Source organism: Felis catus, chromosome A3 (assembly GCF_018350175.1).
Source record: "Felis catus isolate Fca126 chromosome A3, F.catus_Fca126_mat1.0, whole genome shotgun sequence".
Lineage (NCBI taxonomy): Eukaryota > Metazoa > Chordata > Mammalia > Carnivora > Felidae > Felis > Felis catus.
In genome coordinates this window covers 795956-817871 of record NC_058370.1, presented here as the reverse complement: position 1 = coordinate 817871, position 21916 = coordinate 795956, and the positions used below count along the sequence as shown (strand labels likewise).

Below are 21916 nucleotides of genomic sequence, written 5' to 3'. Positions count from 1 at the left end.
GGAGACGCTGCGGCCGCCTGGCTCCGCCCGCCGCCTCGCCCCGCCCCCGTTAACCCCCGCGACGCCGCGCCGGCCGCGGGAGGGGAGGGGGGAGGGGACCCGGCTGCTCCAGGCGTCTGGCCGCCCCGGGCCGCCTGGCCCCGCTCCCGCGGCCCGGTGTGCCCTGACGAGGGAATCGGGCCCCCTGGTCGTTCCCTGGCCAGACAAGCGCGCCGCCTGAGCGGCCCCCAGCTCTCCGTGGATCGGAGCGCCTGGCCCCAGTCGGATTCTTACCAGCTGGGCCCCCGGACTGGACGCCTGGGAGCAGGACGGAGGGACGCCCAGGACGGAGAGACAGGCACCGGCTCTTGCCGGACCCTCCGTGAAGGCCCAGCCCACTAGGAACTTATGCTCTTGGCCTCTAGGTGGGCCAGGCATGAAGACCCCTTAGATGCAGGTCCCCCCTGAGTGTACAGGGAGGCATCTGGAGACACTTCCCAAGAGGTTACCTGAACTGGGCTTTGGAGAAGGAGTCCTGAAGGGAGGCAGCAGGGGAAAGGCGAGGAGGGTTTGCAGAGGCCCCTGCAGCAGGAAGAGGGGCAAAGGTGGTCAGAGAGGTGAGACCTGAGACACTTGCCCCTGGGGGGCCTGGGCTTTCTAAGGCAGACCCCAGAAAGGGCCCGCGGCAGGGGGGTGGCCGGTGGGCCCCAGGGCAAGACACAGGCCGGAGGCCAATGGGGAAACCGATGCCACAGTCCAGGAGGGAAGGTTCTGGACACAGATGGCACGGAGTCCTCCTGAGGGCAGTTGGCAGAGGTTGCCTCCTACAGCCAGGGAGCCAGGGTGTCCTGGGGGGGAGGGGTCTTTCTAGAACCTGCTTCTGGGAAGCCAAAGGACCCATGCCTCAGCCACTTAGAGGCCCCGGTGCACTCCATGCTGACAGTCCCCACCGTGTCCCCCCCGGAGCCTCCCTCTGATCCCCCGTGGATGGTGTTGGCCGCAGGTGCCTCTCCCGACTGCAACCAGCCTCTCCCCACATTTGCCCGGCACCGAGGGGTCCACTGAGAGAGGCCCTGTGCTGAACCGTCCTCTCCAGTTACTAGGCTCACAAGCCAGCACGCTCTACCGCACTGGGTCCGCTGTGTCGTTTGCCCCTTTCTTTCTATAGCTTTCTATATTCAGCGGAAAACAGAATGGTCAATGCAGGCACAGTGCTCATTTGTAAGTCATCTAGAATGTTGGGGACGGAGTGCCACTTAGGCCCCACATACACCTGTGCACACAGGTGTGTCCCAGGGACCACACTCTTGACCCCTACCTCCCTGCCCCTCGGTCATTAGCTGCGATCAGCCAGCATGTCCCCAAATGGCTGCAGTTTTCTTGAGTATGTGTACCATCGCTGAGGTCAAGCGCAGGAAGGGGGACCCACCTGGTCACTTCAAGGGGAAGACAATGGCCTAGATCGCAAAAGGAAAGAAGCTGCCGAGACTGGCCCTGCTGCTCGGACTCTGAGCAGCCCTCGTTCCCCCTCATCCTGTTAAGAGGAAGCCCTGGTTTGTGGGGTGCCACGTATGCTGGGCATGGCCTTTCCTCGGGGAGCCCCTTGTCAGGGTTCAATGTGAGAGTGAAGTGGATCCGTGGTTAGGGTCGTTTCGCAGAGGATGAAGGAGTGACTCCCAGGTATCGTTTTTGCAGACGCATGAGCATTGAGTGGGAGCAAAGTCTGTGCCGTCTGGCGTCCAGGACAAGACGTGGGTCTAAGCGTCTACTTTAGAAAGGTGTTTGGTGCTGTTACGCCCTGGACACAGGCGAACCACATTTTTAAACGCTATTTCTACTGTTGCATGACATCGTTTGATAGCAGTGAGACCCCAGACCCCTCCTTGGACGCTAGGTGTCTGCTTTACTCATCACCTGCAAGCATTTTTTTAAAAAGGTGTTCCTAGTATTTCTGTTTGTCCAAGTTGTTCACCCATACCCCACCGCGTGCGCACAGACTTCTCTCCTCTGTGACGGTTCGCACCAGGTGACCCGACATTGTTCCCTGTTGTAGGTGGACTTGGTGAAGCTGACCTGGAGACATCGGTTCCCAGCCTACATCACCAACTTGGTCTCCATTGTCTTCGTGGTAAGTTCCGGAAGGCTAAGGCGGGAGAGATCAGGGAGGCCCACAGGGAGAGTTGTGTGCTCGCCGAGACCAGAGTCAGGCATCAACGTGACATTTGTTCTCATCCCAGAGTGTAGGGTGCCCCGAAGGTGGGAGGGGACCAGGATTCCGCAGGGACCCCAAGGGGACCCACATGCCCCAGGTTGCCTTCACAGTCCCCTGGGGGAGGCTCCAGCAGGAGCACCGACAGCCAGGCTGGAGGGGAGGCTGCTGGGGACGCGCAAGCCCGCTGTTCTCTTGCACACTCAGCTTTGCCTCGACCCTCAGGGGCTGTGGCGCGCGAAGCCCACCTCAAGGCGTGAAGATCTTTGCTTCCTCTGTCTAGGACGTCCTTTCAGTGAGCTGGCTCATTGAACGTGTATGCTTTCAGTGTTGTGCTACGTACAAGGATTGCATTGTCGGCAACCTGGTCAACAGTGCCCTCCACCCCTGCAGCCCAGGGAAGCAGTTCGTTGAAAATGCTCAGTTGGGGTGAATTCCATACAAGAGACAGGAATTTCATTTATTTAAAAATAGATGGGAAAGACTTTCAGGCTCAAGCCATCTTTGCCAAAACTGCACTGTGGGATCCAGGAAAGAGAAGTGGAAAAATCCAGATGCACACAGCACCCAGCTCGGGTCCGGAGGGACCATTCACCGGGACGCGGGCGGGCAGGCTGGGCTGTGCGCTGTCTTTTCAGCACCTCCAGCTCCGGTCACTCCCCCCAGAACCTAGGGCCTAGCACCCTGCTCCTGGCTCTCCTCTCGGTTCCTCCTCCTGTCCCCACATCGCTGGCTACACCAAGCAGCCGAGATCGGACTCCTGAGCTGAGAAACGAACGTTGGCCACCGTTGCCGTCTTACGGAAGGACAGCTCCGAGTTCTCACAAGTCCCCACCTGCCCCCAAAGCGCTCCTGCGTGTTCCCTTCCGATCAGGGACTCACCACACGGGGCTGTGACCCCGCTTCCCAGCCTGGCACCCCTGCCTTTGTGTGTGTCCTTCCGTGTCCCCCAGAGCCTGGCACAGGGTCCACAATGTGTGGACGGTAGCTATCACAGCTGCCACTGGTGCAGGCCAAATCAAAGTACATCTGGATGATACCCTCCGTGGAGAAGCTACATGGTGACTCTTCCCACAGTGGTCAGGACAGGGAGTGGGCTTGGCATTTCCTGGAATGCAGTCCTGGGAAGTCACGACCCTAGTCTCACAGACAACACGTGACGGTGGGTCCAGAAGACATCAGAGTGCAGGGGAAGTAAGTCTAGAAGGAACAGGCTTCCACTGGCTGCTTGTCCTGGCCGAGGGAGGTCAGCGGTGAGGCTGCACTGGCCCTTCCGTGGTAGAGTAGGGGCTGCTCTGTCACCCTGCCTGTGGGGGCCCTTCTAGCACAGCCCCAGCCTGATGCTCTGTTGACAGAGAAGATATTTATGCCCAGGTGTCTGCAGACACTTGAGTTCCGTGGGCCAGTGACCATGGGGACACTGGGGACAGACATTGAAAATCAGACTTCCCTGTACCCACCCACCTCCTCCCAGTAGAGGAGGACCAAGCTCCTTCCCCAATCGCGGTGCCTTCAGGAAAACAGATGATCCTGGCGGAGGCCCAGAGAGGACACTCCACCAGGCCAAGAAACAAGACTTAATTTGGGGAAATGAGAAGAGACAGGCTCTCAATCTCCTAACCTGGGTCAGAGCTGTTGTCTTAATTCTGTAATTTGGACAACAGGAAGTGCCTACCCGACAGAAAGTCCCAGCCCTCCCCTCCGGGGAATTTTCCATCATTAGGAGGAGGAAGGGCTGAATTTATCCAGTTCATGGGGGAACAGGACAATAAGGAAAAGATTCAATACGAAAGCATTGATTTTTTGGAAACATCTCACACTAAAGTCAATGAAAATTTAACGTATAGGTTTTTTTTCAAGGATCAGAGCCCCCAACAAGCTTCCCTAGCCCCCAGCAGAACAGCTAATCATATGAGGGCTGATTTGTATTTATCAGCCACAGGCCCTTCCTTGCACCAGGAGCCTGTGGTCGCCTGTGACAGTGGAAACGGGCTGGGGAGTAGAGGTGGATCTGGGCCTTCAAGGGAACCCCCTGCTCGCGGCCCCACGCCCTCCCACCCCCTTGCCCCCCTCTCCAGGAGGGAACACGGAACACACAGGGTGGTGGTTGGGAGGGGTAACCCCTGGCCTGACCTCTGCCGCAGCCGCCGGCACAGGGAGGTCTCTGGGCATCTTCTCTGGGAGGCCCTGCTTACGGGTCTTCCCTGAAGTGGACCCCCGCCCTCCTTCTCAGTTCTGGTTCCCCAGCGTGGTAGGAAGCCGTGTCACGTGTTTGCTGCCTCCTGTTCATCTCCCCACTGGACAGGCAGTACACATACTCACAGCCCCCTGCACACACTCACAGCCCACAGAAGCTGTTCATCAACATTCTGTGAATGACAGTCACTTTGTTCTAGGGCTGGACATCGCTTGGAGCCTCGAGCCAGGATGTGCCCTTGATGACTGCAGCCTGGGGCTTGCGTGGCTCAGGGGCTGCTGGGGTAGACCATGGAGGACATGGGCAGCTGGAGCTCAATGCCATGGAGACTGGCTCCCTGCCAGCAGAGTGGTCAGCTCCCCCACACACAGGCTGTCAGCATCTGGGCCCTGGCTGCCCGCCCACTGCTGGCCTGGGCTCGTTTGAGTGCCCTGCCTGCTTGGCCAGATGTCCAGTAGGCTTTGGACAGAGCCATCTAACCTGGGGCAGAACCCATGGGCTGTCAGAGGCCTTCACCCACCCCTTCACCCAGCACAAGGTCACCACCGAGCCAAGCTAGGAGGAAGGGACAGAAAGGCTGGACTCTCCAGCCAGCAGACCGGCGACACGTCGGCCCAGACAGAGCTGGAGTCCTTGGCCAGCACCAAGGGCTCTGCTGGGGTGGCCCCTGATGACCCACTCTGCCAGCAGCACCGGGCTGCGCCCCGACACCAGGCTGCACCCCGTAGCATCACCGGAGGCAGGGTGTTGTTGCTGCAGAGTACAGCGCTGAGATGGCCCGGTGAGCTCATCTGAGCTCTGAGACCTTGGGCAGACCAGGTAAGCGAGCTGGCAGGGCCCTGGCTCCCTCACTGGTCAGGCGGGGAGAGATGGCTCCCACCTGGTGGGGCTGCGGGGGCACTGAACGGAGCAGAGCAGCACAGTGCCCCGAGCAGCGTCGGCTGAGTGGTGTCCGGGGTCTGGGGGGGGGGGGCAGGAGGTGCCCCAGCAGCCCCGGTTCCCCACTTGGAGGCTCCCTCTCCCCTCATTTCTTACAGACCTCCACACACAGGCTGCAGTTGAAGAAAGTGCTCCATCCTTCCTCCCAGCTCCGGTGTGCTGACCCCATCCCTTCCTGACGTCCTACCCACAGAGATGAGATCCATCAGGCCAGTCGCTCTCCCCTAGGGGTGGTCTCCTTCCGGAGACATCTTTGTCTAACATGCCTGGGGCAGGTGTTACCGGCCCCTCCTACAAGGCACAGAAAAGCCCTCCCACCGCCACAACAGAGAATTATCTATCCCCGGATGTCAATAGGGCAGAGGTTAAGACACCATGATTTAGGTTAACAAGGTCTTCTCTTAAAATGCAAATATTTCCGGTAAGTTAACCATCCACACCTTCGCATAAAATAGTGCAAATACGTGGATTTTTCTCCCTAAGGCTCCTAACAATACCCAAGCCAAGCGATGAGCATTTTCATGGGAAAGGAGGCAGGAATCTGGGAGGGGTTGGAAAGGAGGGCGCCCCGCCAAGGGCTTTGGGCAGGCGAGCATCTCTGTGAGGGTCCACACAGGTCGGGCTCATCGTCAGCTCGCGGTCAGAGCGTAACACAGTAGCCCCGCACCTTCCAGGATGCTCTTTTCTAGCCTGATGACAAAACACTACTCTCACCCCATCACAGAACAATGGAGTCTTTGCGGTTTCACAGTTCGGAGGCTTAATTTACATGTGTGACTTTGGGCAAGTTGCTGAACCTCTCTGTACCACGGTTCCTCAGCCTGTAAATGGGGCCTAATAACAGTACATACATCACAGGGTTGTTACGACAGTGAGATGAGTTAAGGTTTGTAAAGCATTTAGACCGTGCCTGGCACGAGGGAGACTTCTATCAGCATCAAAGGAAACACAAATGAATCCATACCAGGGCCGGCTCTGAGTGCATTGAATTTACAACGTGTACTGCCTTTCTCCACCAAGATGAAGACCGTGGGTGTCGGGAGACACACAGAGTGAAGACAGGGAGGAGAGAGGGCACCCAAGGCACCCAACGTCCCGGGAGCACCCCCACCCCAGCAGAGACGGCCGCAGCCTTCCGGGAAAGCTGGGGGACACGGGAGAGCCATTTTACCCAGACGGCAGCCCTAAGGGTGCAGACAGCTGCTGTGCGGGCCCCACCCGCTCTGGGGAGCAAGAGGTTTGCTCAAAGGCCAGGAGGTGAACGGAGACATTTTACAACCCCCCACCACGGGACCCCTCTGCTCCACCTCCCTCCCTCTGCGTGCCCCCGGCTCCCCGTTTGGTTCAGCGCTGCCCTACACCGTGCAGGCAGCTGAGCCCTGGAACCCAGGGGCCCCGGCCCGCCTGACAGGCGCAGTTTCGAGTGGCGGCTGGCAGTCGTCAGATCCCAGGGTGGGCTCTCCGGGCCAGGCACCCCACCAGGGCCATCGGGCACTGTGTGCCAGCCCACAGCCCCCAAGCCCCCTCCTGGGAGCCTGGGGGAACAAAGCTCCCCTTCCAACCAGAGCTGCCAGCATCGAGCCCTCCGAGTATCTTCAGGGCCACAGCCCAGAGACTGACTGGCACTCGCCCTCACTGACCCCTCCGGGCCCACCCACTCTGCCCAAGGTGGACACAGGATAAGGAGAACCCAGATGCCGCCACCTCCCCCAACCCTTGCTTTGGCCCCCACTCAGACCCAGTCCGGGCCCAGACCCTCCTGTGATGAGGCTGATTGGGCCTCCTTGCTGGCCGCCACCACGGCCCGACTCCCGGCCCACGAGCCCGTGTCTGGGCTGGTCTTGACTCGAGGCCCCCTCCACCCTCTTTCACCTCCTCCCCCGCTGACCCCCACGGTGAGACACCAGGAGCAGCAAGTGAGGCCAGGAAAGGAGCCGGCACCCTGAATCTCCTACTGACACCGTGCTCCGCTCCCACGGACTCACCCCGGCGGCGTTGGGAGCAACCGAGACATCGTACCCCTGACGGTGCACCCGCCCCCGCTAGCTTCTCCCCGCAGGGCTATGGGACAGAGAGGACTGCCAGCAAGGCCTGGACCCGGCCTCCCACAGATGCCTCCCAGGAGCTCAGCTCTGACTCTGCAGCCTGCCAGCGGCACAGGAAGGGCCGGGACACGTGCTCGTGTGTGCACGCACATCACCTACACCCTCAGGCACTTGCACACACACGTGCACACGCACACCGCACCAGCTCCCGAGGGCTCCGCGACGCCCACCGAGTTCTCCCCACACCCCACGGAGCCACACACGGATGCGCAGAGTTCCACATCCGGGTCATGCACAGGAACGCAGAGCCCACACTGGGAACGCACCAGGGGCACTCCCGTGGTCCCACTCTGAGCCACACTAGGGCACCCAGGAGGGGACTCACCCACGGCCACCCACAAGACGGTGGCTCTCTTGTGAGAAACCCCAAAATCCCATTGTTGGGGTCTGAAACTGCTGCTCAGACCCAAAACTGTCACTGCCAGGGCTACCCTGGACCCTGGGGGACGGTGAGAACGAGCTTTCTGCTTTGAGGGGAGGGCGCCAGGAGCCCCGGGCAGACAAGGGCAGGAGACGGATCAGATCTGGCCAGCTCAGCAGGACCCCACAGACTCATGAATTTTTCAGAGGCACCCAAAGTGAAGAGCGAAGCTGCCAATGGGGTCCCGGGGGTCCTGCTTTAAATTATTCACAGCCGAGCAAGGGTGGTAGCATCTGGCCCCAAGGCCCCGACTTCAGGTGTAGCCTCCCTGAGCCCCGGCCGGAGCCAGCCCTGTGGCCGGCAGGCAGGCCACCTCCCTGGGCCTCCACATCTTCCTCGGCAGCCCAGGCACACGAGCCCTTTGTGAGTGCTACTCCGTGTCCCCGACTTGGGCCCCCAGGCCTCAGGTTGTGGCCCCCCTACCCCGGGCGGCACCGTAGGGCTGTGGTGCCCAGCTGCCCACGGGGCTCCTCAAGCTGACACCCTACCCCCCAAGCGCCTGGTGGACCCTGCCCCTTACCCTGCTCGGCAGCCCCTGCTTGCGGTAGGAAAGGGCCCCCCCCGCCACTGGGGCAAAGGAAGGCCCCCCAGCTCCCTCCACACCCCAAGCCTGAACCCCCACCTGACTCTTGCAGGCCACCGCCACGGCTCCAGTGGCCACTCCGGAGCTGGACAGCGGCAGAGACAGGAGGGGAGCCCACCGGCCGCACCTGTGAGCACGCACTTAGTGTCGCTTATTCAGACACCTGCTCTGTCCCTGGCGCCTTGCCACCTGCAATGCTACTGAGACCAGGGGCTGTCAAAGCTCGGTCCGGGCCCCTCAGGTCCCAAGAACCTTCTAGAAGGCCCTAGAGGTCGAAACTGCTTCCATAGTCCTACCAAGACCTTGTCTCTGTCACTACTGTTCTCTCTTATATGTGGAGTTTTCCAGAGGCCGTGACGTGTGATGACGCCACACGTTTGTCACTGTGTGATGGGGTGAGAACCGAGGGCCAGAGTGTCACACGAGAGGCTGTGCAAGTCCCCCCACCCCAGCCCTCCCCTGGGTGGGGGGGGCTCATCTCCCTGCAGTGTCTCAAGCCCGAGGTGTGGCCAATGCCCACCGGACCCCAGGAACCCACCTTCCGAGTGTGGGCGGCTCCAGAACAGCCTGGGCACTTCCCGCCGTCCTGCTGGCAGGGTGCTGGAGGCAGGGGAGCCCCCTTGCTGGACCCTGGGGAAAATCCCGGGGAGGCGTGCTGCTCCTGTGGAGGCCCAGAGCCACCGCACCCCGCCGGGCTGAGGCCCCAGGTTTCTGCCTCCTCCAGCCACGATCCCCTGCCCGTCCCGTGGGCCATACGCTGAGCCTGGTACCAGGCAGGGGTGCTTCAAGGCCCGGAGCCCTGCCAGGCTCCAGATCCGGGCGCTTGGACCTTCCTGGGCCTGCCTCCATCACCTCACCCGGGGCCAGCAGAGGGGCTGTGAGCACAGACCTCTGGGGGGCAGGACCTGACCTCGTCCCACCCGAAGTGTCTAGGTGACCAGGACTCCCAGAGGGAGCCAGGTGGCGACAGCTTGGGACAGGAGGGCAGGGACCACTACAGACCATGAAGTGCTTTCACCCCAGTGAGGCTTTCTTTCACTCGTACCCTGTCCCCGGCTCACAGCTTTCTTCGACTTGACAGCCTCCTGGAGCAGACACATTGCAGGGTCAGCGGGTCCCCCACCGGTGGCGGTAGCCTGCACCGGGAGGCACCTGGTCTCCCAAGGTCGCAGACAAAACAGACAGTCCAGTTCGAATCTCAGATAAAGAACAAGTACTTTTCTGGTGTGAATACTGTATACGACATATTAAAGAATTATCCACTGTTTATCTGAAATCCAAATTTGACTGGGTTCCCTGTGTCTGTGTTTTCCCGCTCAGGCCATCTCCGTTGGCGGCCTCCACGGATCAATCCAGACCCTTCCCACGTGGTTCTGCCCCCCCAGTGCCACTGCCCGGAATACAGACTGGGAACCGCACTCTGCCTGGCTACTCGGCCCTTCCTTCTCATCACGCGCTGTTCATGCGCCTTCCTGAGACCCATGCTCACTTTGGGACAGGTGGGGACACACAGCGGCCCCTCCGCGGCCCATCTCTCCTGGCTGGCAGCCTCACCCAGTGTGGTGGCCTGCCTGTGCCCCCGCAGGTTTCCCAATCCCTGGAACCTTGATGGGGCCTGTGTGGCCAGAAAGGGTCCTGCGGAAGTGACTAAATGCTGGACCTCAAGATGAGGAGACTAGCCCGGACCATCATGAAAGCCAACTACATGCACCCTTATAAGAGGAGACGGAGAGAGATCTGACACACAGAAGGGATGCCACGTGACCATGGGGCAGACATTGGAGGGACGCAGCCACAAGCCAAGCCACTTTTGGAGCCACCGGAAGCTGCGAGAGGTGAGGAACAGACCCTCCCTTAGAGCCTCTGGGGCGAACACAGCCCTGCCAAGGCCTGAATTTTGTCCCACTGGTGGTGACTTTGGCCGGTAAGAGAGGACACCTCTGTCATTTTAAGCCACCGGTTTGAGGTGATTTGTTGCAGTGACCCTAGGAGACTCACGTGGTTGGCCTGCTGCCCACCCTGGAGGGGAAGCCCCCAGCCCATTTCCCACCACAGGCAACGGCGTCTGCACTGTGAGCCTGGGTGACCCAGCTGCCCGTCCCCACCCCCACCCCGAGCTCCTTCTGCAACACCAACACCGGGCACAGGCTGGGACTGCTTTCCTGGAGCAGGGATGGCGGGGCAGGGGTGGGCCTGCCACCTCCCCCCCCCCACCCTGCCACCTCCCCCCCCCACCCGCAACCTCGATGACCAAAGTCAGGGCTTTCTCTAGGGTTTTGCGCGGCTGGAGCTCCTGGGCGAGGGGAGGGCTCAGCTGAGGAGCCGGGAGCGGGATGTAGGTGGTGGTGCTCCTCCAGCCACAGGCGACTGGCTGGGGAGGGGAGTGAGACGCGGGGGCCAGTGTGCCTGACAATCACTGGTGGGGGAGGAGCCCTCAGCTCTCAGAGAGACCCTCAAAACAGCCCCCTTCTGTGGATCCGAAGTGACTGATTGTGCTGGATGCCCCCAGGAGGGCATTCCAAAACTCGCCCCCTCCGTAGCCAGCCAGACCAGCTGCACTTCGGATCGGGCCTCCAGTACTGGGCCACAGCGTGTGTGGGGACCCCCGCCCCACCACCCACCCTGGGTAAACGCGGGAGGCCATCCGGGCCGGAAGGAAGGGGCTAGGGGAGAGCGCAGGGCGGCCCCCGCCCACCCCACCCCACCTCACCCAGAAGCAGGCGCACACGGCTCTGGGGTCGCTCAGTTTATTGGTAAAACGGGCACTGAGCGCGGCGAAGTCTGGGCGCGGAAGCGGGGGCGGCGGGGGCGCTTTTCCTCTTAAAGAACTTCCACTGGACCTTGATGGCGAGCATCCAGTCGCTGACCGAGAGCCTCTTACAAGCGGAGGTGCAGACATGCGCCTGGCGGGGGGGCGGGGCGCCGGGCCGGGGGCGGGGCCGGGGGCGGGGCCGGGGGCGGGGCCGGTACGCGGCGCCGCCGGGGAGGGTCGCGCCGCGGGCGCCCGTGCTTCACTTGCCCGCCTTCTGAGCCTTCTGCGCGGACTTGGTGACCTTGCCGGCGCCGCCGCTCTTCTTTTCCACGTTCTTGATGACGCCCACGGCCACCGTCTGCCGCATGTCGCGCACGGCGAAGCGGCCTGCGGGGAGAGGGCGTGAGGGGTGGGCGAGGGCCGGCCTGGCCCCGCCCCGGCCGGGACACGCCGGGCGCAGGCGCACTCGCGCCCGCTGCTCCCTGCCCAGCGGGGCTGCAGGTGGCGCGGTGCGGCCACGGCCCGAGGAGTGTGGGACGCTAGCGCTATCAGGTTCTCGGGTGGCAGGAACGACTGCAGGACGCGCCCCGGGCGTGTGGGGGTCCAAGGACGCGCCGACGCTCTTGGAGCGCGCCTGGCGAGGCACAGCTACGACGAAGCTGGCCGGCAGCCTGCACGAGGCAGCTCTCGCATAGAGGCCGGTGGGTTATCCCAGGGACGTGTGTGCGGCCAGCCAGCTGCTGTCCAGCTCCGGCAGTCAGCCCTAATGCTGCCACTAGACTGGCTATGGGGCCCGGGGCCTTCATCTACAGAGGAGGACACCATCCCAGAGCTGGCCGGCAGGGCTGCTTCATGGGACGGAGGCCGCAGGTCTCCTGCTAAACTCTAAGCGGAGCAAACTGAAGGACCCCCCCCCCCCCCCGCCAAACCCCCCACCCGGAAGTGGTCCTCTGGCGGCCCCGGACCAGCCCCACCCAGGCCGCACCTTCCTCCACCACCTGCCCAGCTCACCGAGAGGTGGGTACTGTGAGAAGCTCTCCACACACATGGGCTTCCCAGGGACCATCTCCACGATGGCTGCGTCACCGGACTTCAGGGCTTTGGGGTTGTCCTCCAGCTTCTTGCCTGAGCGCCGGTCAATCTTCTCCTTCAGCTCCGCAAACTTGCAGGCGATGTGTGCCGTGTGGCAGTCGATGACCGGTGAGTAGCCGGCACTGATCTGCCCTGGGTGGTTCAGGATGATAACCTGGAGGAAGAGGTGCACAAGGGCACAAGGCCGTCAGGCGTGCCCAGAGGGGGTGAGACGGCATCGGAGCGAAGCTTTAGGCCCAGGGGCCCAGGTGCTGGCCGTGGGGAAAGGTCAGGGACCCACACCCCTGACATGGACCCCAGGGTCCTCATCAAGCATCTGGCAAACCACAGGAGAGAAACAGCCAGCAAGTGCACTGCATGAAGGGCCACTGGGCAGGACTCATACTGTCTGCACTGGCCAGAGCTGAGGCAGGGGGATGAGAAAAGCGGACCTCAGTTATTACACTTCGGTTATATGTCAAGGAAGCCAATTTTTACACCTGTTGTCACACGAAGGGGTGACCAAGAGGGTGCCGTGAAAACGTCGAGAAGAGAAGAAAAGAAAAATGTAGAGCTGTCTCCGGCAATAAACTACTAAAAACGTGTTCAGGACTCAAGCGGGACCTCAGTGAGGTTCAGAGGCCGGGCGCCTCCGGTGTCCGCTCTTCCCGTGAGTGCCCTCAGCCCTGATCCAGCCTCTCCAGGCCTGGGTGGCCTCGTTTGTAAAGCGGGGGTCTACGTCTTCCCAGGCGCCCAGCACCGTGCGATGACAGCCCCACCACCCTTGAGGGAACGGGCCACACCGGCCCCTGCAGCCGCGCACCTGGGAGGTGAACTGGGCAGCCTCCTGGGGTGGGTCGGACTTGCTGTCCCCACACACGTTGCCTCGGCGGATGTCCTTGACCGACACGTTCTTCACGTTGAAGCCGACGTTGTCGCCAGGCAGGGCCTCGCTCAGGGCCTCATGGTGCATTTCCACTGACTTCACCTCCGTGGTGATGTTGACGGGTGCAAAGGTCACCACCATGCCCGGCCGAAGGATGCCCGTCTCCACTCGGCCCACGGGCACGGTGCCAATGCCTGGGTGGAGGGAAAGAGGGCTGTGAGGGGTGGGGGAGAGGTGTGGCCACATGGGCAGAGTGCAGAGACGGGGGAGACCCCAGACAAGGCAGACACTGAGGTTCAGACAGAAGTGGAGGCTCCCCTGGCCTGTTCTGTCGGGAACAGAAAGGACTGAACAAGAAAGAACCCCTAGTGGTGCTGGGCAGGAGCAAAGTGGGGGGGGGGGGGAGCATGGGCAGAGGGAGGCCCATCTCGACCGGGGGCGGTACTGTGGGGACCCCTCCCTTCTCTGAGGCCCCTCCTGGCGAGGCAGCAGCAGCAGCACGGGTCAAGGTCATCCACCCAGGACTGCCTGCCTGTCTCAGGGAGCCACCCCCAGAGGGACACTGTGGCACCAGCGCTTCTCATGGGTCTGCTGACGCCTGTGTGCCTGCTCAGTGGCTATGCGGGGTCCCCCAGCGTGCATGCAGGGAGACCCTACTCCCATATCCCTGGCTGTGGTATGACAGACATTGAGGCTGGTGGCGGTTTTCTGTGCTAGGTGAGTGTGACACCCCCGTTCTGCACGAGCCCCCTGGCTGGGGGTCTCCACGGTGCCCCTTGTGGGCCTCATGTTTGCTTGTGGTTTCTCTGTCATCTCACGAATAGCATTTCTCATGCCTGGGGTAGGTCATGTCTCCCACAGGACTGGGACGGCCATGGGGGAAGGGGACATGTGAGTTACCCTTATGCCACCAACTCCTGGCACAGGGCTCAGTGCTTACTTGAAGAGAGAAAGACCCTGGACAGACGGATGAACGGGTAAGGGTGGGTAGGTATGTGGGTGGATGGATGGATGGATGGATGGGCAGATAAATGGATAGATGGATGGGAGGGGTGGGTGGATGTCTGGATGGACAGATAGGCAGATGGGTGGGTAGATGGATGGATGGACGGATGAATGTGTGGGGTACACAGTCGTCTGGATAGAGATGAATGATGGATGGATGGATGGTGGATGGACATGTGGATGGATGTGTGGATGGACAGATGGATGGGGTGGATGGATAGACGGATGGATGGATGGGGTGGATGGATGGATGGAGCATGGATGGGACATGGACAGGTGGATGGATGGCTCCCAGAAAGTGTGCAGCACTGAGGGACAGGCAGATAACTTGGCCTCGAACCCTCCTTGTCAGGGGCCCTGGTCTCAGGAGCTGGGTGTGAGGGGTAGACCCGGCCAGGGTGGGCTGGGCCAGCTGCCTGAGGTGGAGCGTCCAGCACTGAAGCGTCACTCACCGCCGATCTTGTACACGTCCTGCAGTGGCAGGCGCAGGGGCTTATCTGTGGGGCGTGTAGGGGGCAGGATGGTGTCCAGGGCCTCCAGCAGGGACACGCCGCTGGCGTTCCCCTCCTTACGCTCCACTTTCCAGCCCTTGAACCACGGCATCTGGACAGGAAGGAGGTGTCCGTTGGAGGCAGAGACCGCCTCCACCTGCCCCGCCCTGCCCCACAGCCCCAGGGCCTCCCCAGGCCTTTCCAGAAATCCCGGTGGAGGCATGTGACCTGAGAGGGCCTGGGGAGCAGGGGAGCACGGGACTCGCCGCTACCTAACGGCCAACGGTTCACCCTAAGCCTGTTCGTGCCATCGAGACGCTGCGCAGCCCTGCACCCTCCCCAGCCCCGGTCCACGCTCCCAACATCACAGAAGCCTTGGGAAAGGAGGTCTGGCGAAAAAAACAGCGGGGCCCCTTCCCCAGCCCAGACTGCTCACCCCGCACTCAGACGGAGGCGGGTTCTGGCACCCCTGAATAAGCGTCCAGCATGGAGCCCAGCCCAGCTCAGCCCCGCTTACTGGCAGCCCTCAGATCCCTGGGCGGGGCCGGCACCAGAGCGGGAGGGGCCAGAGTCCGGCCAGCGGCCAGGCTAGAGGCAGAGGGTCCGGCCTCGGCCCCCGACCGCTATGCCACCTGTCTCCAGGCACGGCTGACCCGGCACTGCCCAGGGCTTCTCCTGCCTGGAGCCCCCCGACCCACTGGCCACAGGCAGGGAGAAGGGGAGGGGGCCGGAAGTGCTGCCCAGTCCGCTCCCAGGGGCTGTGTCCTCCCGGCAGCACAGATCAACAGACGGCTCCCTGAGCAGCAGGTCAGGAGCGGGAAGTTCAGGGCTGGGGTGTTCTGTCGGCCCGGCCAGGAGGGTGGGGAGTGGCGGCTCACTGGTTGCTCCGTGACATCCTGTGCGGGACCCACCACGTGCGAGCATGCAGCCTAGCGGGACGGGGGCAGGGTCCCCAGCTTCGGCCCAGGGCCCCCTCCACGCCCGCCCAGCTCAGTGTGGGTGGCTGCAGCACTGGCTGGAGCAAAAGGCCACCCTTCTAGGCCAGCGCAGTCCTCTGCCTTCGCTGCGTCCAGGCCCTTGTTCTCACGTTCTGAAAACCACTTCGGGCCCCACCTCGTCACCTCCCGCTGAGTCAGAGTCCCTGAGATGCCGGCTGCGGGAGCCAGAAACTTCCCAGCTGGCCAGCGGAGAGCGGGGCCTCGGCCCTTCCCAGAGCCCAGCCCGCTCCACACCCTGGGGAGACGACAACTAACCCCATAAGGGCAGAGCCTCCTGCGACAGAGCGCTTGGGCCTAGGCCGTGGCGGCCGCTGCTCCCACACTGCCTGCCCAGAGCCGGTACCCCTGGCCAGAGAAGGGGCCTCTGCTGGCCTCATGGGCACGGCGCCTAGGCCCCGAGGAGGCGGCGGCCCGCCAGGCAGACACCCACGGGGCCGGGTGCCCAGGGTCATGCAGGTTAAGGGAACACAGTGGGGCTGAGGGGAGCCTGCGGACAGGCCTTCTGACCCAGTGCCCTGGGCTCCCGGGCAGGGTTCCGAGCGGCCCCGTCCCCCCCCCCTCCCGCCCCGCCCAGCCCCGGGCAACTCACGTTGGGGGAGGGCTCCAGCATGTTGTCGCCGTGCCAGCCGGAGATGGGCACGAAGGGCACAGTGGCGGGGTTGTAGCCGATCTTCTTGATGTAGGCGCTGACCTCCTTGACAATCTCGTCGTAGCGCTTCTCGCTGTAGGCGGGCTCCGTGGAGTCCATCTTGTTGACCCCCACGATGAGCTGCTTCACGCCCAGCGTGTAGGCCAGCAGCGCGTGCTCACGGGTCTGCCCGTTCTTGGAGATGCCCGCCTCGAACTCGCCCACTCCTGCAGCCACTATGAGCACCGCGCAGTCCGCCTGCCCGGCAGGTCAGGTGCAGTGAGCCCCGGGCCCCGCCTCGCACTGGGCCCCCGCCGGGCAGGTGCCCCGGGACGGGCCCTCGGGCTCTGGGCCTTAGGGGCAGCAGCAGGGGCTCGTCCATCCGCGCGAATGGCCTGACAGTGACTGGGTCTGTCTGTCTGCAAAGGCGGCCCTGACAGTGGCCAGTGGTCCTTGTGGGCACCTCTGCCTAGCTGAGATGACGGGGCCCTTGGTCAGCTCTGTGGGGGACTCTGTCCAGGTGTGATGAGGTCATCTCGCTCTCCCTCTCCTCTCCCTCTCTCTCCTTGTGCCCTGGCAAGGGAGCAGAGGAAACCCAGCTACCCCTCCAGGCTCCCGGGCCCCCAGGTGTGTACTGAACGGGTGCCCCCTCGGCCCCCTGCAGCCCTGCCCACCTGGGACGTGCCAGTGATCATGTTCTTGATGAAGTCGCGGTGGCCGGGGGCATCGATGATGGTGATGTAGTACTTGGTGGTCTCGAACTTCCAGAGGGAGATGTCGATGGTGATGCCGCGCTCCCGCTCCGCCTTCAGTTTGTCCAGCACCCAGGCGTACTTGAAGGAGCCCTTCCCCATCTGGGGGTTGGGGGGGGGGATGGTTCAGGGAGGGGCTTGGGACTCAGCCCCTGGACCACGGCAGCATGTCACAGCGGAGAGACCTGGGTGACAGCCTCCCTCGCTCCCCACTGGAACCCCAGGACCCCGATCCCATCTCCGGAGCGAGGGAGTCAGATGCAAGGACCTCTGAGGGACACCTCGACCTCGGCCCTGCCATCCTGTGGCCCCAGGTCTGGCCTTTGCCACCTCGATGCTTGCCATTTGAACGTCCACCAGTAGGTGGCGCGAGGGCCTGGGAGTCAGGCCTGCGGAGAAGCCCCCAGGCGATTTAAACCCCTCCCCTGGCTGGGGGCTCCCCTTTATCTGAAGCTGGCGACCCCCGCACCCGCAGGTGCAGATCGCTGCGTCAGCCACAGGCCTGCAACACCGCTGTCGACGTGTCAAGCCCAAAACCCCTCTGTGATTTTTTTTTAAGACAAAAAATAAAAAGGAAATTGGATGAGGTTGCATGGCAGGGCCGGGCTTTCCAGCTCTTTCTACAGACAGCCAAGGCTTCCTAGTAGCTCTGAGGCCCCTCCTCCCCTTCCTCGCCCCACCTGCAAACACCTGTGCCCGGCCCAGCGAGGCCCCCGTGCCGGGCCCAGAGCTGTGGTTACTGCCGCCCAGCTGGGCTGATGTGAGGCTGCCCGGCCAGGAGGGCCGCCCTGCCAGGACCCAGATGGGACCCAGCTAGACCTGAATCAGACATCCTGCAAACACCCACGGCCTCCCCCCAGCGCCAAACCCGCAGGGAAGGAGGGAGTGACGCAGCGTTTGGGCCCAGGCGCGGAGGGAGGCGGCCCAGCACCCCCCCACACACACACACTCCGAGCGAGGTCACCCCAGGCCAGCAACTGGCTCCTCCTGGGCCCTGGCCCCCACCCCTCTGTCATCCAGGAGAGGACCCTTACAGCCCCCCACACGGGGGCTTCTCCCAGAGCCCAGGGGTGGGGGCAGGGGTCGCAAAGAGCAGACCCCCACACTCCGTGACCACTTCCCACTCGGGGGTCTCTGCCACTTGAGAGAAAGCTCAGTCACCGGGGCCCCTCTCATCCTCACCAGGCAACCAGGAACCCCCCCCACCAAAGAGTGCCGCCCTGGACAAGCAGCCCTCCCCAGCCCAGCATGAGAAAGTGGAGCTGACGGGCCGGGGCCGGGTGCCCATCAGTGAGCTATTAATAGCCACCCTGAGTCGTGGCCCAGCCCCGGGACAAGTGAGGGCAGCAGTGCCTGCAGCCCCAGCACTCGGCCCTGGAGACACGGGAACCCCACCCGTTCCAGGTTCTCAAGTCCAGTGTGGCAGAGAGTTCCGGAGCCTGCTGTGGCAGGGGGGCAGCAGAAATGCTGCGTCCAGGCCACCTCCCCTGCCCAGGGGCAGAGCCAGCGGGCCACCCCTCCCCCGCCAACACCAAGCACATCCTCAGAGGGAGGCAACCCCACCTCCCCCCCCCCCCCCGCCCATGCCACTCCACCTGGACTCTCTCAGATATTTGTCCCCCACGCGGCTTCCTTTAGGGCTCACGCCCTCGTGCCCTGGAGGAGATCAGCTGTGCCTGGAGTCAGGGACGCGCCAGCCCGGCCTCCAAGGCGGGAAGCTGTCCCCTCAGTGTGGCGAAAAAGACAGGGGCCCCCAGGCTCACCTCCGCCGCCTCCTTCTCAAACTTCTCGATGGTCCTCTTGTCGATGCCTCCGCACTTGTAGATGAGGTGGCCTGTCGTGGTGGACTTGCCGGAGTCCACGTGGCCTATGACCACGATGTTGATGTGGGTCTTCTCCTTGCCCATTCTGCCCGGGGTGGGGGGAGGGGCCGGACCGAGCTGGAGCGCTGTGGCTCAGGATGAGGGGGCTGTCGGGCAGTGATTCTGTGGGGTGGGGTGGGGGACAGGCCACAGAGAGCCTCAGACGGAGGCCAGCAGAGACACTGCCCTGCACAGGTTGCCAGCACACCCCCACCCCTGCCCACACACCTGGCCCCGAGGCAGGGGCCGCATTCCCACATTTAGTAGGGAGGGAAGACCACCCCCCAGCCTGGGCCTGGCCCTTTCGGGTCAAGTGGCAAGCCCCAGCAGTCCAATCTGCAGTAAATATCGGGGTGCTGTGCCCACAGGGCACCCCCATGAAGGAGGCTAACCCCCCCTGAAGGCGGGGGAGGAGCGCCAAGCTGGGCGAGCCCCATGACCAGCCAGGAGCCCGGTGATGAGTCACCCTGCCCTGCTCTCCGGGGCTCTGTCCCCGATGCTTCTCCCCTACCGGGAGTCCCAGGCCCACTGCTGTGCCCCACCCCCACCAGCATAGCTGTCGCCTGGTGGAGAGGCGGTCAGTGCTCCCCACTCCTCTCCTCCAGCAGAGAGGGAGCCATCTTCCCCTCATCCCTGCCAGGCAGGCTGGCACCAGGGGAGACAGGCCGGGCCAGAGCTCCGACAAGGCGGTGGTGCCCAGACAGGGGGCCTAGAATAGCTTGGGCCCTCCCCGGACCCGGGCAGGGGGCAGACAGTAGGGCAAGGGAGTGGGGTGCCGGCTCTGAAAGAGGAGAGAAGAATCTGGCCCCGCAGCCAAGCTCAGCAAGAGCCAGACAGCGATGCCTGCAGCCTGGTGGGGGCAGGGGGGCACCCCCTCCCCCTCTCCCTCTGGTCAGAACCCAGGTCACAGCCCCTGCCCCATCCTGGAGGTCAGTGAAGAAATCTGGGCAGCCCGGGAGGGGACAGGTGCCTGGGGGAGGGAAAGAGTGCACCCTAGGGTGCAGACACCAAGCGGACACCCCTAGGCCCACCCAGTGGGGGCAGGGTGGCGAGTGCCTCCGGGCTCTCACTGCCTCCCCCTCCGCGGGCATCTCCAGCAGCCCCCAGCAAGGACGACCCTGCCCCAACCCCGCAGGGCCCCAGCCGGTTCCAAGGTCACGGCAGCAGGGCCATCGCCGCCGCCCAGAAGACCGCTCCCCCGCCACCACCACCGCATAAACAAGCGCCACCGCGGTGCCCCCACCCCAGCCCCTGTCGCCCGCAGGGACCGAACCCTGGTGCCGGTCCGGGCGCGTGGGATGGCTGGCCGAAGCCCGGGGCGAGCAGCGCAGCCTGGCCAGGCGCCTCCCTGGCCCCTCTCTGCCTCCAGGTCCGGTCCCCCGAGAGAGGGCCCTCTGCGGAAAGCTGGGGATGGAGCCGGAGACCCGGAGGCCGAGCGTCCTTACCCAGAGCCGAGATCTCAGCCAGAGGGACTAGCGGCGCCGGCGCGGCGGTTTTATCTCTCCGGGAGGGGGTCCACCTATTGACGGAGCGGGCGCAGTGCACCGCGCCCCTGCAGTACGGCAATGCGGTACCGGCGGGGGAGGGGGGCGGGCGGGGCCGGGGCGGGGACGCGAGGGATGCGGGGATGCGGGGACGGCGGACGCGCGCGGGCGCGGCAGGGACGCGACAGAAAGATGCGGCGAGGGAGCGAGCGACAAAGGCGCGGACGCACCCGGAGGGAGTGCAGGCAGGGAGGCGCGGAGAGAAGAGAGGGGGGCAGGGGGAGGGAGACGGAGAGGAGGGAGGCGACGGGAGAGGAACAGCCAGAGATGGAGGGCAGATGAAGCAGAGCCGGAGTGGCCAGGCTCAGGCGCTCCTGGAGAGAGCGAGAGGGCACTGCAGATGCCGAGGGAGGTCTCCGGCCAGGGGTCAGCCCCAGGTACCGGAAAACACAGGTGGGGTCAGGGTAACAGCAGGTAAGGCCTCGGCCAGGAGGGGGCAGGGACTGAGGTCAGGGGACTGAGGTCAGGGACTGAGCCCCGGCCTGGCCCTCCACGTGGCTGGTGCCCTAACAGGCCTCTGTTCTGCCTCCTCAGTGTGGCCTCTGCGGAATGGGTCCTTTCCCCGAGACCCTGGAATCTGCTTGCTTCCAGGCCCCTGTGCCTGGGTGCCTGCCACGTGGCCTCACCCTGGCGTGCCCCCAGTCCGGCCCCATGGGACAGACTGAAAATGGTGTGTCCGGGGTCCCCTCAGTTGGCCAGAGTGACCTGAGGCCTGAGGCGATCCACCTCCACCACCGTCCCTCCGAGGCTTCTGGAAAGGACTGTTTTCACCCTGGGCCTCTCTCCATGCAGGGAGCACCCAGGTCTGTTCCCAGAGCCCACTGGTGCCTCCTGGGCTGCCCTGGTGTGCACGACGGGCAGGAGCCCCCAGGGAAGCAGAGTCCCAGGCCACAGATGGGGGACCTCTGAGGGTCCTGGGCAGACCAGGGCAATGGCCAAAATGGGTTTTCAGGGGAGGGACGGGGAAGCGCTGTGTTGTGTGAAAACCAAGTCTACAGGCCTCTCCGCCGTTGGCACCTCTCCCCGTGGCCTCATCTGCCATGGTCCGGCCACCGCTCCTGTCTTACTCTTCCTAGTGACTGCAGGGTCTTTAGAAATGTGTGTTGAGTGGGTGAGAGCAGAGGCCTAGTGCCAGCTCCTTGCACGGGGGCAGTGGCTGAGAGAGCCCTCAGAGATGGGACCCTCAGAGGTCAGGGGGGAAAGGGGCCCAGCACAGTGGGGGTGGGGGGGGCAAGCAGGTCTCCCCTGCTCAGGGAGAGGTCTCTGAGGGAGGGACAGGCTGCCCCATTGGGCTGTGAGGACAGGGGACCTGCCCCACAGGACCAAGGTCTGCACCCACAGACAGACGGACTCCTGGCCCTTTCAGGCAGGGAGGGGCTCACAGATGACTCCGGGCACCTCTAAGTGCTGCTGATACTATCACGCAGGAGCCAGGAATTAAAAATAAACTCCTGGCAAGAAACGGAGACCCACCCCACCCCCTGCCCAGCTGCC

The 21916-nt window shown here is 63.5% G+C and overlaps 1 protein-coding gene and 1 long non-coding RNA gene across 3 annotated transcripts; one reads left to right on the top strand and one right to left on the bottom strand.

Moving 5' to 3' along the window:
• The first annotated feature begins 68 nt into the window (after nucleotides 1–68).
• On the top strand, nucleotides 69–10582 carry LOC111559736. Of its 2 annotated transcripts, XR_006594976.1 has the most exons (5): nucleotides 69–596; nucleotides 2033–2107; nucleotides 4585–5204; nucleotides 5423–9932; nucleotides 10019–10582. It is a non-coding gene; the product is annotated as an uncharacterized LOC111559736 (long non-coding RNA). The 2 variants fall into 2 exon arrangements; XR_002740870.2 differs by having other exon boundaries at nucleotides 5423–10582.
• A 584-nt stretch (nucleotides 10583–11166) lies between these two features.
• On the bottom strand, nucleotides 11167–20475 carry EEF1A2 (eukaryotic translation elongation factor 1 alpha 2). The gene is made up of 8 exons (XM_023250968.2): nucleotides 20324–20475; nucleotides 18780–19001; nucleotides 16939–17118; nucleotides 16226–16522; nucleotides 14600–14750; nucleotides 13080–13336; nucleotides 12197–12431; nucleotides 11167–11572 (listed from the first exon to the last, which is right to left on the bottom strand). Exons 2-8 carry the CDS (start codon nucleotides 18921–18923, stop codon nucleotides 11445–11447), a joined length of 1392 nt encoding a protein of 463 aa, XP_023106736.1. The 5' UTR covers nucleotides 18924–19001; nucleotides 20324–20475; the 3' UTR covers nucleotides 11167–11444.
• Nucleotides 20476–21916: the final 1441 nt, after the last annotated feature.

What these genes read in the sequence shown, in the direction of transcription:
- EEF1A2 (XM_023250968.2), bottom strand. Translation starts at nt 18,923, where the DNA reads ATGGGCAAGGAGAAGACCCACATCAACATCGTGGTCATAGGCCACGTG. An exon ending in GGACGTGTACAAGATCGGCG is followed by an intron (nt 13,337 to 14,599) that starts GTGAGTGACGCT and finishes CCCTCCACCCAG; the next exon opens with GCATTGGCACCGTGCCCGTG. An exon ending in CTGCCCAGTTCACCTCCCAG is followed by an intron (nt 12,432 to 13,079) that starts GTGCGCGGCTGC and finishes CTCTTCCTCCAG; the next exon opens with GTTATCATCCTGAACCACCC.